The sequence below is a fragment of the Sceloporus occidentalis genome, unplaced genomic scaffold, assembly GCF_023333645.1.
Source record: "Sceloporus occidentalis isolate IW3139 unplaced genomic scaffold, rSceOcc1.0.p SCAF_42, whole genome shotgun sequence".
NCBI classification, from domain to species: Eukaryota; Metazoa; Chordata; class Lepidosauria; order Squamata; family Phrynosomatidae; genus Sceloporus; species Sceloporus occidentalis.
In genome coordinates, this window is record NW_028317022.1 from 3,504,255 (window position 1) to 3,521,382 (window position 17,128).

The 17,128-nt window shown below is 36.9% G+C and overlaps 1 protein-coding gene across 1 annotated transcript in view; it reads right to left on the reverse strand.

Moving 5' to 3' along the window:
- LOC149289878 (androglobin-like) overlaps nt 1-17,128 on the reverse strand; it is an 82,725-nt gene that overhangs the window by 33,275 nt on the left and 32,322 nt on the right. The window contains exons 14-21 of the mRNA XM_089490139.1: nt 13,413-13,569; nt 12,664-12,727; nt 5,408-5,510; nt 5,130-5,271; nt 4,430-4,544; nt 3,508-3,645; nt 2,057-2,192; nt 1,061-1,189 (exon numbers count right to left, since the gene is read on the reverse strand). Of these exons, the coding sequence (XP_089346265.1) occupies nt 1,061-1,189; nt 2,057-2,192; nt 3,508-3,645; nt 4,430-4,544; nt 5,130-5,271; nt 5,408-5,510; nt 12,664-12,727; nt 13,413-13,569 (984 nt within the window). The remainder of the gene's footprint in view (nt 1-1,060; nt 1,190-2,056; nt 2,193-3,507; nt 3,646-4,429; nt 4,545-5,129; nt 5,272-5,407; nt 5,511-12,663; nt 12,728-13,412; nt 13,570-17,128) is intronic.

A 17,128-nucleotide genomic window follows, 5' to 3' on the forward strand; every position in this document is an offset into this window, starting at 1 on the left:
AAACCATATTCTATTTACTTTTGATATTTCATTTATTTAGAATTTGTTGTCATTGTTATCATTTTGTTTTCACTTACTATTTATATTTTGTTAGTTGCATTTTTGTATATCTTTATACTAATCCTTGATTTTTTTCCCCATTTTTGTAGGGACGTACTAAACAGCATATTGGGGATGATGGGATGATGGGATGATTGGCTGCAATGTTCAGCACTATCAATAGGTGTCAGTATACTTTTTACATTATTTCTATAGAATTTACCATGATTCCGTTATAAAACTGTATATATTTCAGCAAGTAAATAGTTAAACATTTGCAGCTTATTTTTGCAATGTATTCGTTGCAACTTAGTATCAAGAACTACAAAAAAGAACATACTTTGATTTACCATGAGTGTAAAAAGTATACTGACACCTATTGATAGTGCTGAACATTGCAGCCAATCATCCCATCATCCCATCATCCCCAATATGCTGTTTAGTACGTCCCATTTTTGTATCTTGTTATCATTGTTAGGTTTAGGCTGTATCAAGTTCTAGGTCACATGAGCACTTTTGGAATGTCCTGCAAACACTGTCTAAATTGGGGCAGATTTTTATGTTTAAGATATATACAGAATTGTTCTAGGATTTCTCCAATGCAATTATTGCCTATATTCATATAGAACTTTACTGCTGTATAAGGTGTACTTTATTATACAAATTATTATCTATAAGACCATAATGTATGTGGGGATATCAAGATTGACTTTGCAATTTTTTTTTGCATCCAGGTTTTTTATTTTTGATGATACATTCATAATGTGGTTTTCTTTGTGATGATATTCATAATGTGTGGTTAAGATATGAGAATTTGTTTTTGCCTAAAAAGGGTGGTCTACATCTTTGGAGGACAGTGATCCCCCATATCCAAGTACTATATTACTACATGGGTTAGCGTTAGGATTCCTCATTAAGTATTTTTTCCCTAAGTGAGCATTGCCAATGTAGAAATATATATTGTAAATCATTTTTTAATATCCTAAATAAACTGATATTGAAATGCTTTTAAAGAATGAACCTGGTGTTCTTGATGCTTGGCAACACTTTCTTCTGTAAATCCTCTTCCAGCAAGCCTGAAGTTTTACAGCAGCAGTTTCTTCTAATCCTATAGGGCTTCTGTTTTGCCAGGAGCCAGGCACTTCTGACTCTGCATCAAAAATAACAAAGCTATTATTTTGTTTATGACGTTTCCACTGTTAACAATAGTAATGATGTTCATAAAACAAGACTAAAATAATACATGTTTCTATATATTACTTATTAGAATTGAGTCTGAATAATGTAACCTCTACCAATCAAATACACGAGAACAAAACAAAATAACACTAAAGGAAATGGTAATCTAGTGGTTGGTAATGACTGGCTGAAGAAGTCATCATAATGTTTGTTTTAACAGTTCTTATCTACGTGTTTTTACACCTGTTTGTATTCTATACAGAATTTTGATCCATTTAGAACGGTCCCCCCCTCTAAGGAAGGTACACACAATATAATATTGTGATACTGAGCAGCCATGGTAGCAACATATGACATCATACTCAGAGTACTGACACATTAAGAGACCTGCCACAAAGATCACAGGTCTCCTGGTCCCCACAATGTCCTAGGGTATGCAAGCAAGGATGGTACTGGTAGTTTGGGCTCATATTTACCATAATGAAAGCTCCACAGGCAGAATTTTGAAATGTAATCCCTGTTTAAAATGCTAGCCAATACATAGTTTTAAGTCATATAAAATAAATCTCACCATCTCTGGAATAGCTACCAATTACTAATTATATATGGCTAAATACATCATCTAAATGTCACAAAAATTAAAAGAATGCTGACTGATGAGTTTTAAAAGTTAATTAAGTCTTTTCTTTTTTATTGAAAAACAGATTTTTTTTTTTATCTAATATGTCCAAATACTTTCTATGTAAGGACCAGTGCTGTCTCAGGGAGTGCCCATCTACTTAACTGAATCTCAATTCTCACATCTTGTTTTTCTTGTGCTAAAAAGTTTCATAGTCACCTGGCGTGAGATGAAGATTTGCTGGCAAAACAGAAGTGAAATCCAACGTGACGGCTCTGAATGCAAATATCATGTCCTGTGTGACTTTGTTTCCCATCACTTCAGACATAAGGCTCCACAAAGCCACATTAAACGTCTGAAACACAAAATAACCAAATCATTTCCAAAAACAAATAATCATAGATGTGAAAACATAACCAACATACTAATTATTGGTGGGCAGGTGTTACCTACCTGCTGGCCCAGAGATGGGGTACGCAATGGCATGACATTTTGTATGCGACACCTGTTACCAATCTATACTGCATCTCTCTTCATATCTCTGGCCATTGCTATTGGGTATTTTTAACAAATATATTGACTTAATTTTATCTCTACGGTTATATGTTACAGTGCACACTTTAAATCTTTAAGAACGGTGACACAACGCTGACACAAGGAATTGACAGAAATGCCTTGAAGTCAAAATCCTATGAGAAAACTGGACATGCCTTGGAACCCAAAACAAGTCAGAGATCTAGAGGGATTATAGCAGAGAAACAGCCGAAACCGAAGCCGAAGTGCTTTCTCTTTACAGTATCCGCTCTGCTTTTACTGAAACTATATATACAAATACTGTCATGATTTAAAATCAAACAATATATACCGTATTGGCTCGAATATAGGCCGCACTTTTTTCCCCCACTTTAAGTCTTTAAAGTGGGGGTGCGGCCTATATTCGGGGTCTAGCGCCCGACACCTGGGACATGCAGTCCCGGGCGCCGGGCAGGCAGCGGGGTTAGGATACAGATCCCCCGCAGCAGTGCAGGGGACCCGTATCCTACTCCCCGATACGCTCCCCTGCCGGCACTTCTCACGGGGGGGGGGTGCCGGCACGGGAGGTTGTCTGAGCGCATCGTGCGGACCGTCCGCACGATGCGTTTTACCTCTGCCCCCCCCGACTTACCGGAGCAGACTCCCGAGTGTCTTGCGGGGCCGGCGGGGGACATCTACACAAAATGCGTATACAACTTTTTTGTTTGAAGTTGTATACGCGTATTGCGTAGATGTCCCCCGCCGGCCCCGCAAGACACCCGGGAGTCTGCTCCGGTAAGTCGGGGGGGGGGGGCAGATGAGGACAGTGGCAGCATATTCCGGGGGGGGGGCAGTGGCAGCATATCTCGGGGGGAGGACAGTGGTAGCATATCTCGGGGGGGGGGGAGACAGAGTGGCAGCATGTTTTTTTGGTGCTTTTTTAAAGAAAAAAAACTTTTTCTTTAAAAAAGCACCAAACTTTTTAGGGTGCGGCCTATGTATGGGGGCGGCCTATATCCGAGCCAATACGGTATATACATTATATATATATAATATATATGCACATCACTGTTCAAAAGTTTCGGGTCACTTAGAAATGTCATCTTATAGACTAATTTAACATAATCAAAATAAACCTGTACCTTAAAATGACTTGCCCTTTCTTTATGTGGTGCATGTGCCAATTCCAATTCTCGAAGTGCTCTTGGAAGCTCCTTTTCAGAGTTAAAGCTAGTCATTACTTTCCCAATGGCTTTAATAATGGCTGTAGCTTTTTCCATGAAGCGAAAACTCTCCTTTAAATTTAAAACGAGTAATTAGATGGTGACAAAGTGTGGCTAGGAGTAAGCTTTAATGCTATAATTAAGGTATAACAATATAATATGTGTTTATGACATGGGTTCCTGACTCTTAATTTACACCTAAAACTTTACATGCATGCTATTCTGTACCTGTATAAAATACCCTAGGGGCCTTATAATAGGAAAAAAGTAAAACCTTTGTTATGTTTTCAAGTACCTAATTCTGTAGGACAAAAGTAAAGAATTCCATACAGGTATTTTTATAATATGTATATAAATTATTTTTAGATACAAATATTGATTACAGGTTACCATATTGTATATACAGTAAGCACCTTGAGTTGAAACTCAGTATTAGCTACTTGATACTACATAATAGCAAGGATGTAAAATGACTGTATTCTTTCTGAGAACTTGCTGTTGTAATTCTTTCCTACCGAGCCACAATTACACATGTTCCTTGCAGTTGTCCTTGTATTTCTATCAAGCAGTCGATTAGTCTCATTAGTTGTCATGATACTGGATCCCATTTTCTAGACATTTTATTTTCTTGATATCCTAAGATCAAGTTTCAGTCCTATACTTGCAATCATATCAAAGAGATCTTGACAAACGCCATCGTAATTTAAAAGGTAACCGGCTCATGAACAGGCATTTTTTACTTGCCCGACACTGTGACATTTATTTTATTACTTTCTATCTGTTTCGAATAAAACAAGGGTTATACAAATTGAGAACAGTGACCTAGTATTTTTGTAGTTTCCATGGGAACGTGTACCTTGTCGAGATATGGCATAACAGTTTCTTCATCACCAAAGACAAATGGCTCTGTACTACACAGGTGGATATGGTGCCCTAAGGGTGAACTTGCAGTGAAGCGTAAGACATGGCGCCTGCAATGAAGTCAAATAAAAATGTTACCTAATAAACCCATCCCGAATGTTATCAAGCTCAATTTCATGCTTTTCAGATGAGGGTCTGTTGGTCAAAAACAACAAGGCCAACTATGTGTATTTTTTTATGTGACATCAACGGAGGCATTGATAGGCTGTTGCCATAGTAACTGAAAAAAGCTTCCAAAGGGCATCTATGTTGTTTTTATGTGCGTAAAACGTCAAATGGAAGAATAAAATGGTAGGTTTAGGTGCTTAGTGTAAAAGAGTATAAAGAATTCATTAAATTAATCACATAATGCATGTTAAAGTACTTTGTAAGATAAAATCTAAACTATCTACCTTTATCAATGCAATCTTAATTTAAACATAAATTATAGTGTTTTTAAAATAATTAGACACACTACTAATAATCACACAACATGAAGGAGTGGGCATGAAGATCAGTCGGAGTCGAGTATAAAGTATCTTCGTCATATTCCTTAGTCTTTATATAAGGCTGACTTTGTGTGTTCCTTCTACTAACTGTTGTCATTAGCACATACTGTTAAAAATGACATCATTCATGACATTTCTAACACTAACCCAGGAGGTAGGTTTATTATAGCAGCTTTGGTTACAAAAGTGTGTATTTTTAACACAACTGGGCCAGTAAGTAGACTTTTCCAAGAGAAATCCTCAGCGATGAGGACTCCTTTCTGTAAACTTGCTTCTTCCTTGAACGTGACTGCAAAAAAAGATACAAAAATAACACAAAACGTTGAAACTGTAAATAAAATGTTTTTTAAGAGATGTATGCCATATAATCCAATGTTTCTTCACTCATTGTCATCATTCATAAAATGTCAAGTTTTTCAACTTACAAGGAGAATCTCCCCAGCGTACCAGTGCCGAAAAGCTAACTAAAATTTCTGTAGGCTTTAAATTGTCCATGTGTAAGAAATATGATCCACAATCATCTGTTCCCTGCAAAAAAAAAAAAAGAAAACATCAAATAAAGCTAAATCTCTTACTATATATATACACAAATATATTTAAAAAAGGAACAAAATACCCATCTTTTGATCCAGCCAAAAATCCAAATGAGAGTAGTCAAAGGCAATGAGATTTTTACCATGATCAACATTATCTAAGCTAAAATTAAATGACCTTAATGCTAGAGTTGGCTAGCGGTGGGTTTTCACACAAATAGACACTGCTGGACACAAGATGCATTCAGACAAACACATGAAGGGCAGAGGGAAACCTCACAAACCTATAGAGAAGATCCTGATAAATCATTTACGCAGTTAGAAGCCAAAAAAATTAGAATTTTAAGGTTACATGCAGCTACTGGAGTGTACCTTCCGAATCTATCAAAACCGATTTAATTTGGCAGAGCACTCCCCATCTTAATTGACATTTCCTTCTCTTAACATAACATCTAATTTGGCAATGAAAAGATGCTCAGACAGGTTTTTGCAATGTACTTATATATACTTGGTAACAAGCATTCCTATAAACTGTCGTTGTAAGCGTTGCACTTCAAGTAATAAAAATGTGAATTCACTGAACGGAAAAAGAAAAGGAAACAAAGGGTAGTTCCCCTTTAACAAGATTGTATCTATTGGTGCAATTCCCTTTCTTCACATGTATTTACACTGACCTTATTGCGAGATCTTCATTGGAACTAATAGATACAATCTTGTTAAAAGAAACCTCCTCTTTTTTGCTTTTCTTCTTCCTCTTCCTTTTCATTCCTCTTTTTTGCTTTTCTTCTTCCTTTCATTGAATTCACATATTTATTGATTAAAGTGTGCACAACACTTATATTCGCTGATTTACAAATCTGTTCCTAGACACCGTGTGGGTTGTGTCATAGTGTTTGCAGCATCTATAAAATTGATTAATCTCTGGTTTAAAAACTTTGCACACATTATATGTGCTTATTCACACTAATTTACATTTTTTTCATTTGTATAAGCTGCACATAGATAGAATGCAGTATAATGTATACTGTAAGGAAGATGTTACTGTTTTGTGCTAGCTATGGATGTGACATGGTTACTTGTGGAGGAAAGCATTCTATGGAATAACAGGCAGACTGTCAGTAACAGCAGATGCAGGTTATCACACCATTCTCTGGCGTTAATTGCTGCTAACTTTGGAGGCAATCCAAGTGAAGTTGTAGGAATGAACTGCTAGGTGTCACTGATCCTGCAACAGTTTAATAATAACAGTTTTAATGTATTCCAAACCACAATGGCTGTATCATTCAGTGTGTGCACCTGAATAACTTGTAATAAATAAGATTAGGTTATTTAGCCAAAGTCACAGGGCCAGGTGAGGATGAGGCCAGTGGCCACTAAATGATGTATGTGGATACGCTCTCTTACATTCTCGCAGTGCGCGGTTGCGTGTATCGAGATGGAGGCTGCACAATTAAAGATAGTCAGCTGTCTTCCCGTCGGCATTTGTCTAGTTTGCCAAATGACCAGTCCAGGTCAGCATAGCCTGATGATCACTCTGTCCCTGCCATTTTGTATGCTTAATGTTCCATGTACATACAGAAATCAGGGGGTGGGCCGTACAGCTATGACTATGAGTCCAGTTGCCCCAACAGTCCTAGTGAACTCTATTGTTATGTCACATATTATACTTTCAAGAAGTCACGGCTCTCCATGATGAATGCAACAAGAACTGTTAGTAAAGGGAAAATGCACAAAACAATTATTTAAAAAATAAAACAGCCACTACCCTTTATTTTTGCACCAATCCCCATTAAGCTGCACAATACTTAGAGTAAACAAAAATTGTGTGTTTTTAAAGAGACAATAGCCGTTAAAAAAAAAAAATCCACAAGCTGCATTTTATGGAACAAAAGGCATATTTGTTTCTTAACTATTATATATTAATATTTTTCAAAGTAAGATAAAAACTGACATTTTTACAAAAAATATCCTGGAACTTCCCTTGTAGCCTCAACAGACACTCTGCTAACAGCAAAAGTTGCCCATGTGATCTCTCACTGGTCTGGAAATTTATATTTTTACACCAAACTGGTAAAGGGGATCTAATTATGATACTGCCTGTTGATCTAGAGTAAAATTAAATTACTTACTGCAGCAGCTGAAAGAGGCACTATAATATAAACATTAATTATTAATTTATTGAAATTTATTGGCAAAATAAAAGGACAGATATGACATGATGTTTAGCTGGTAATGCCAGGGGTTGGGTTTCACACTTTAGACACTTCAGAAATATTAAAGAAACAATACAAAGAGTAGCTTTTCACAAATCACTTCTACACATTTTAAGCTACTATACTTTATAATTAAGTTTAACACATTTGTTGGATTTGTCTTTTTTATTTGGTAATAAAATATTTCTGCAAATTCCAATACTCCAGTTATATACTGTAGTTCTGTGACCAATGTATTGAAATAACATTTCAGAAACTCAAACTAAAGAAATCTATAATAATCATAATATAGTATATTGGTACATTTCGAATATATAATAATGTTGTTAAATTCCATCTCAAATAACCATAAATACTAGATTTTTAGTTATTTCTACATCATCACATGTAGTTATTCTCCCTAGAACACTCTCCTTTGCTCTGGTTCTAGCATCATCTACCTTGTTCTGTTGGTGTACCTCGGTGGCCCACTTGTGTGTCCTCTGCTTTTATCAATTTATACCTCCTCTCTTGGAAAAATATTTTTCTCCCTTGGATTCAACTACCACCTACCTACCACACTACCCTTGATGATACATTAACCTACCTGTCCTCTCCTAACCAAGTGCCTTAACTCACCTTGCAAAATCACCTGCCCTGGATGGCATCTCTTTTCCCTGAAGAACATTTTTTCCAAGACCAAGCTTCTATTTATTCCCACTTCTCCTCTATCCCCAACTTCTGGAATATCCATCGCTTCTGAGTCCAAGTTCGCTGCCTTGGTTTTACAGTACACTCACTGTGCCCGGCTCATTTTCTTATCTCATTGCTGTTGCCCCACTGTGCTGTTTCTCTCCTCTACCTATTTCCCTACCTATTCTAATTTTAAACACTTACTAAAAACCTGAAATAATCTGTTCTCCCCACCTTTGTGATCTCTGTGCTACATTCTCTCCACATGAGCTTCAATGCAATCAAAAAAGTCTTCCTCAATCAGTCCATCACCTCTTCATTTCCCTGTAGATAGATTGTATGCTTGCAAGGGCAGGACCATCTGTATCAGTATGTCTTCATGTGTGTTAATGATATTGACTATTTTGGAACACTTTGCCAATGGACATCTGCAGTATACTCACAGCAAACCAGCTCTAGTGCCGGCTCACTGAAGAGTTCCTGGGGGTCTAATGAGTCCCCATGTGCTTTTATTTCACTTTCTTGTCAGTGATTATCTCTTTCAAGAAGCCAAGATTAGTGCAAGAAATCAGACTGTAGAGGGGTAGAGAGCACTGCAACTCTGGAGCGGCAACCTCTCTTGAGTACTTTTAAGTACCTCTCTTAAGTAATTTTTCCCCCTACAAACGAACACAGGCGTATTAAAGTATTTTTAATACGCATTTATTTGTGGGGCTGTATAAGAAACCAGGCTGCCCCTTTAAAATTCTAATCTAGAAGAATTTGGAGTGATTCAAAACCATACAGGTAACAGGGAATAAGTCCCCACTCTAATGTAAATAATTAATTGCATGAAAGGTTTCTGTTAACATAAAAGATGGAATGCAGAAGGTCAAAACTGTGACAAACTCTCAAGAGAAACATTATTTTGTTTCTTATTTCCATCACCCAATATGTCCTTCATCACCTTGAATCAATAATTTATACGAATAAGTTATTTATAGAGCTTTCATGCTTTCCCATTGTATTTACTCAAGAACTTTAAAAGTACTTCTTCACAATACATTTTAAAGTTACTGAAGAACACACAACTATACTATTTTTAAATCTCTGAAAATGTACCCAAAACATCCTTAACATAATTCACTCAAATAGATGTATAAAGCAATGTATTCCTTTTTTTTGTTTATGTTATGATCAAGTTATTTTTTTTACATAAATTTTTTTCACTAAAGCTTTGTTTCCTAATATTAAGTTGATTGTTGAGTAAGAACAGAAAGATTTGGAGAAATATTACAACATTTTCTTTTTGGGATCATAAATCCTCCATATGTCATATAGTAGTAGTTTGTTCTATTAAGCTTTGAAAAGAAGCTGACAAATTTTTTATCTCACCCTTGATATGGCCCTTAGATGATTATTTGTATAAACTGTTTACAAACAGTTTTAGTCTACCTCCATAATTAATATTTGTATTGTTTATTTTCTTCAATATTATAGATCAGTTTTTTGAGGAAAGCCACTGGTGGGTGGTTAGGATCATATATGTCGACTGAAGTAAATAATACATCGTTGAGTTCACAAATTAGAATAATATATCATTAATATATCTTTACATTGACATTATACATACTTATCTCTTCATCACTTTTTTTATTTTCCAGTAATACACCAAAGGCAAAGTGGTCTCTTTTAAGGAAACTGTTTTGTTTATATTTTCTCAGTGGGTTTCCCACAAAAATACCATATTTATTCTGAGACCATCTTAACCATAAGATTTTGTATAATTAATTGACCTTGACCTCTCCTATAAAACATTTAAAACATATCACATCATTAAGATAAACATACATGGACACTTTATGTGTCTTACATGCATACAAAGTCAGAATCCTTACACAGGGTCCCTCACTCTTTCAAGATTTCTACCCTGACTATATATATTCCTCAACATGAGGAATATAAGTGGAAAATAAATGCACTCTTAATCTTATCAATCAAAATAAAAAATATAAGAGCTCATGAGGGGAGAGAAAAAAAGTGCATATGGGGATGCACACATATATGCGCATGTGCACACATACACTTACAAATCATGTATTTACCCGACTCTAAACTGGTGGCTTGTTTAACCCCTTCGTGACAAAGGCTGATTTTACTTTTTGTACCCTTCGTGACAATGGCCGTTTTAACATTTCTGCGCTGCTCGTGTTTAGCTGTAATTTTCTTCTTTCCCGTTTACTGAACCCACACACATTAGATATTGTTTTTTTCAGGACAAGTAGGGCTTTCTTTAAATGACATTGTTTTGATTGTATCATATTATTTACTATTAAAAAAAGTAATAGTTTCTAACTTTTAGTTGAAAAATCTTTTACTCATCTATAAAACGTAATGAAAAAACCTGCTAAATAGATTCTACTATTTGTCCTGAGTTTAGAAATACCCAATGTTTTTATGTTTTTTTGCTTTTTTCTACACATTATGGGGCAATAAGTACAGGTAGCGTTTTGCTATTTCAAAGCCATTTTTTCCAAATCTGGTAATTCTTCCCCCCATGTGCCATTTTGGGTATCTTTGAAGCCGGCCAATGCAATTTACCCCATCAAGTCATATATTTTTGAAAACTAGACAGCCCAGGTTATTCCAAATGCTAGTATTTTAACCCTTTCCAAGCACTAATTCTACCATCAGCCTTTGTCAAACTTTATGGTAGTAATTTTTTTTGCATTTGTTTCGTCACACACATTTTACTTCAGGTATGAATAAACAGGTTCTGGTATATGTCACTATCATAAAACACCCCAATATGTGTTTAGCAACATCTCCTAAGTACAGCGATACCTCACACGAATGATTTTGCCTGGCTGTTTGGGGGCAAAAGGGCCACATTTGGGGCATGTGCATTTTTAATGTTGAACTTTGGCATTTGGCGATCAACTGCCCATGCCCTATTTGGTACATCTTTGAGCCGGGCCATTTCAGTATGCCCAATAAAGCCATATAAACTAGACACCCCAGGGTATTTCAAATGCTGGTATTTTAACTCTTTGCATGCACACATTTTACCACCAGAATTTTTTCAAAGTTTGCAGTAGTATTCTTTTGTGTGTATTTTTCCCCCACACACCTATGTTATGTATGAATGTACAGCTCCTGGTATATGCCGACACCCCAATATGTGTTCAGCAACATCTCCCGAGTACAGTGATACCCCACATGCATGGGTTTGTCATTTTTGGGGGGAACTAAAAGGCCACATTTGGTACGTGTGCATTTTTCTAATTGGAAATTAGATGTGTGGCCATCCTTCCCCCCGTGTTAATTGGGACATTGTTGAACCCGGCCAATTCAATTTACCCCATCAAATCATACATTTTTCAAAAGTAGACACCCCATGGGCATTTAATATGCCAGTATTTTAACTCTTTCCATGCGAGAATTGTTTAAAGCTAATGTGCTAATTTTAGGACTTGCTCACAAAAATATATTTTTTATATATATATATTTATTTATTTTTTGCCTTTTTTTCAAGTTGAAGGTTCCCCTGATTATTTTTACATTTTACTGTTTTTTTTACTATTTTTTTCTAATTATTATTAATTTTATTTTATTTTTTAATTTATTTTTACTAATCACACTGTGATTAGAAAGCTGGGCTCCATTGACTTGCATGGTTGAATGCAGTACCTGTATTCAACCTGCAAGTGGAGCCAGAGTTCTCTAGAGGGTCTGGAGACCAGGTAAAGAGGTGGCCTGGCCTTGCCAACATATTCTGGACTTGACCTAGTCAGCAGATTGCCCTCATGGCAGCACCAAAAGGTAAATACATCAGTGCCTGGCACATTATGTAACATTCAGTAGATACGGGTACATCATCATATATGGGTACATCATATCTCCTGAAAATTGTCCTTCCTGTTTAGCAGTTTCTGGACAAACGATTCATTTTCATTTTTCAATAACATGTCCCTGAAGTTGTCCCAGTAGAACTCTACCTGCCCGCTTTTTAATCAAGCAAGTGTTATTCTCCTCACACTGTGTGATATATTGTCTACACATACCTTTTACTGAAACAATTTTCTCTTTTTGTGTTCCTCATAAAATAAGGAATGTGTATGCATTATAAATAAATCTGCTAGCAAAGGTAGTAGCAGACAGATTCAGTATGTAGACTGGTGAAATAGGCAAGGTAGGAAAACAGATGTAAGGGTCCTATACAACATACATGTAGAACAATTACCTATTTTAATAATGACAAAATTAAAAAACACAAAGTTTTACCTTGAAATCTGATTTCTGGAATGTATAAGGATAGGTATTTGACTTGTGGAAGACATACAGTGTCCTGCGTGAGATAATTAATTGTGATATTATTAATTCAGTAATGTCAAAATCAGAATGGATACTGTTTGATTTAATATCTAAAACATTAATCACGTTAAAGTACTTATGACCCTCTTGATTAACACATAATTAACCGGTCACGTATTTATGGGGCATATAAATGATTTAGTTGGTGTGCTTGGAGGTGTGTGTATTGAGCCATTTCATTTTAGGACCCAGTTTTCTCCAGAATTAAATCCCCGTATGACTGAATGTCAGGACAATTCATGCATCTCACATGATCTGACCAGTGTGTGTTAATATGTTCCTTCTCTTAATATAACTTGCATTCTAGTACACATATATTATATTCCCTTCTTCAAACAGAAAAAAAAACACCTAAATGCAGACAGGCAGTTGTGAACAGTTAAACTATAAAAAGTAGAAGACGCAACCAATATCTGAACATGATCAGCAGAGAACTGACAAAGGTTAATAGCTTGCTCTGTGAGATGGTTCCCATTCAAACAGGTGACAGATCGCATAAACCATAAGCCACACATCTTTCAGAGTTACTTTAGGGGAGTACAGTTTGTGTCTCTCTGGACATTAGTATTTCATATCTTGATCACCCTTCACTTTAACTGAGATGACAGGGGAAGAGAGATACGCAATTCATAAAAAAAGCCATATGTAACTTTACTTACTGAAAGCATTTGCAAAAGTCTGCAAAGTCCATCCATGTTTCTTTCGAGACTGGCTTCTGTTCTGATGCTCCTTGGTCCAGATGTATCAATGCAGGGTGAGTAGACTGAGCAGAAACATCCGTTGGCTGACCATCAAGTGCATTTGCTAAGGGACCCTCTAGAATGACATTACCAAAAACATCCAAGCACTTTTTTCTAGCCTCTTGTCACAGTATACACAATTTCACTGATGCATGGCCTTTACCCATGGGGTATACTGCCAGTACATACAGGCCTTTATTAACATACAACTGGAATATATTGGAAAACAAGTATGTTCGTTTTTTTCTCCCAGGGACTGTAGAAGTTACTAAAATCATTAGTTTCAAGAGTGATGTAAAAAAAAAAAATGTAGTTTACCTGTCATTTTTGTTGATTCGGGCATACCATGATCTTGAATGATGGGGCTTGTCTATATGTATACAAAGGCAAAATGGTTAGCCTATGAACCCTGTTGCAACTCACAAGTCTAAAGCACCAATAATAAACAATAGTATTGCATTAATCATTAAGACCTTTTCTTGTCATATAGATACCTGAATATAAGACAAAACCAAGAACCGAATAAGATTTAATGTTTTTACGGACTAGATGGGCCCAATAGTTTTCTCTGCTGTAATATTCTAAGCTTCTATGTTTTTCACGATATCACAATATAATGCTTAGTATCTGCACTACAGATTTTTATCTTAACTGGTAACAACCCTTACAAATGAAAAACGCCAAATGGGAAACCAGATAATTGAGTGGGATCAGCTGTTGATCATTGACTCGTATAGTTTTTCTTTTTTTTAGTAGTTTACCCAAAACAGTAAGTGAAAAGCATCCAATATTCCAAATAATGTAAAATATGTGAATGTGGATACAATGTGATGTATAGGGTGGGGTATTATAAATATGAAAACTACACAATATATTATCTCTAAAACGAACCCTCTCTAACCTACGCAAACAAATCTCAATTAATCAAACCTATGTCAGAAGAAGAGCAGAAGTATAACTGAAAGAACTCATCATCAGAGTACGTAAAAAATGAAGGATGACCACTGTGATTAAACACAGAGCTTGTGGACACAGTGATTGGTGTGATTTGTTAATAATAGTGATCATATGGCCAGAGACAGTATTATTGCTCCCCACTGGAAACCCTAGGACACGAGGTAGTCCCCTGCACTAAGAACCACCTGGCAGTGACGTGGACAGAAGTGTGATGGTGTTGTATGATGGATTTAACATAACCCAAAAATCAGGACAGCATGGAACTTTCATTAAGGGGAGATCAATATGTAAGGTGTTGTATACAGTAACAGTATACTGTCTTAATATTTCAGCTACGTAACTGATATAAACCTATGTTGTAAGAAGAAGTTTTGAGGATTTTAAGAAAAGAATATCACATATCAGTGGCATTTATTTAACATTGGCTACTGAATCCTGTCCAGCTGTTGTCCATGTTAGTAAACCCCTCAAAGCATACTGAAGCAGATGATATAACCGAACCAAACAGGCCAGCATCTATGTTTCTCAATTCTTTTCCAATCAAGTATCTCTAGTAACTACTTCTGCCAACCGAGTACTTACTATCTAACTGCTCTTTAAAAGGTCAGTTTAGCCTTCAAAATGTGTTTTTAATGCCTATTTTGCATTGGGCACCAATCCATTTTATTGTATGCAAATTGGTGCATGTACTCACGGGCAGTAGTTTTACAAGAGAAAACATGACTGACCAGACCTGACTAAAGTTGCTTATGAATAAAAGACTTCCATTTACACCAACAAAGAATGCAATGAATACCGTATTTTTCGCTCCATAAGACGCAGTTTTTTTCCTCCCAAAGTAGGATGAAAAATCAGCCGCGTCTTATGGAGCGAAGATGCATGCAGGCAGGCAGGGAGGGGGGGGCAACGATATACCGTATTTATCGGCGTATAACACGCACTTTTTTAACTAAAATCCGGAGCTTAAACCCTACCTGCGTGTTATACGCCGATAAATCCGGGGTCGCAACTGAGGCAGGCGGCGGCGGCCGCCAGCAGAGGAGTCCTGGATTTCTGCCAGTCAGGGGGGCCCAAGGGGTGCCGAGCGGTTGCTGAAGACAACCGCTCGGCAACTCTCGGGCCCCCCTGCCTGACAGATATACAGGAATCCTTTGCTGGCGGCGGCCGCCACCGCCGCCTGCCTCAGCGCTTCAACTCCTGTGTTGGAAGCGTTTGTCTCGGGTGCCGGCGCTTTACGCTGGGCGCCGGCATATGACGTCAGACGCCGGCGCTCAGCAGTGAAGCGCCGGCACCCGAGACAAACGCCTCACGCTTCCAACACAGGAGTTTAAGGTAAGTGACCGGGGCGGGGGGGGGGGAGATCCTGAGAAGGGGGGGTTAGGGAGTTAGAGGGGAGATCCTGAGAAGGGGGGGTTAGGGAGTTAGAGGGGAGATCCTGAGAAGGGGGGTTAGGGAGTTAGAGGGGAGATACTGAGAAGGGGGGTTAGGGAGGGAGGTCTTACTGTGTGTGTCTTACTGTGTGTGTGTGTCTCACTGTCTCACTGTGTCTGTGTGTGTCTTACTGTGTCTGTGTGTGTCTTACTGTGTCTGTGTGTGTCTTACTGCGTGTGTCTTACTGTGTTCATAGCTTATTCAGTTATTGTAATAAATATTTTAGCCCATTTTTTAGCTCAAAATATTTTTTCCTTTTTTTTCTCCTCTAAAATCTAGGTGCGTCTTATCAGCAGGTGCGTCTTATAGAGCGAAAAATACGGTACTTAAGTCTGGTTCCTGCACATTCTCTATAGCTGTACCACTGTAGGCAAGTGGCGTATGCTATCTGAGTGATGTGTTCAGCTGCTACCACACCACTAGATTTTATTATTAGCTTCCATAAGAGTGATACAGTAGTATAATTAACTTAAAATCCATGTAGGGCCGGAATGTGTCTTTAATAGATGCCCCATTGTAGAATTGTTCTACAGAATAACAGTAACTCAAACTAAATGGGTATTGAAGTACCAATGAACCCATCAAAACTAACCCAAGAGTCGCTTATATGCAAGCCAATGTTTGGCAAATTAAAATAGGCTACACCTTACATTTATATATAGGAAAAAAATTATAGCGTCAGTCTAGTAAGACTATAATACATTAACGTTTGATTGAATTTTATGTAAATTGTCAGCTCTAGTAAAAAGTTATATTTTTTATACTTCTTTATAAAGTTTGAGGTGTTGAACTTAATGGACTTTATGTCTTTTTTTTAACCAACTTATGCTAGATTGTAAGATTGCGAGCAGAGCAGTCTTAACCTTATGTCTCAGTTTATATTAGTCTGTCAACTAATAAATGAATAAAATGTTAGGATAAACAATTAATGCGTTGTTTATTTCCTGAAGTAAAGATATAAATAGCTAAGACATATTCCTGTCATATAGAATTTGATATGCTCTGGAGAATCTGCATTATTAATTACCAAATAATTCAACCTGTAGTGGCGTAATCATTCGGATGAGGAAATGAACAATTTGAGGCTGATGTTCCTACAGCTCATGTTTAATTAATGTAAGACACAATGAAGAGGCAAAAGATGCTTGTCGTTTTCGAAATGAACTGTCACCACATATGAACCACAAATTTGATATGGCACATGAGTCATCTCCAATTCCGTCAGGAACCAAGAGATAAAGTACACA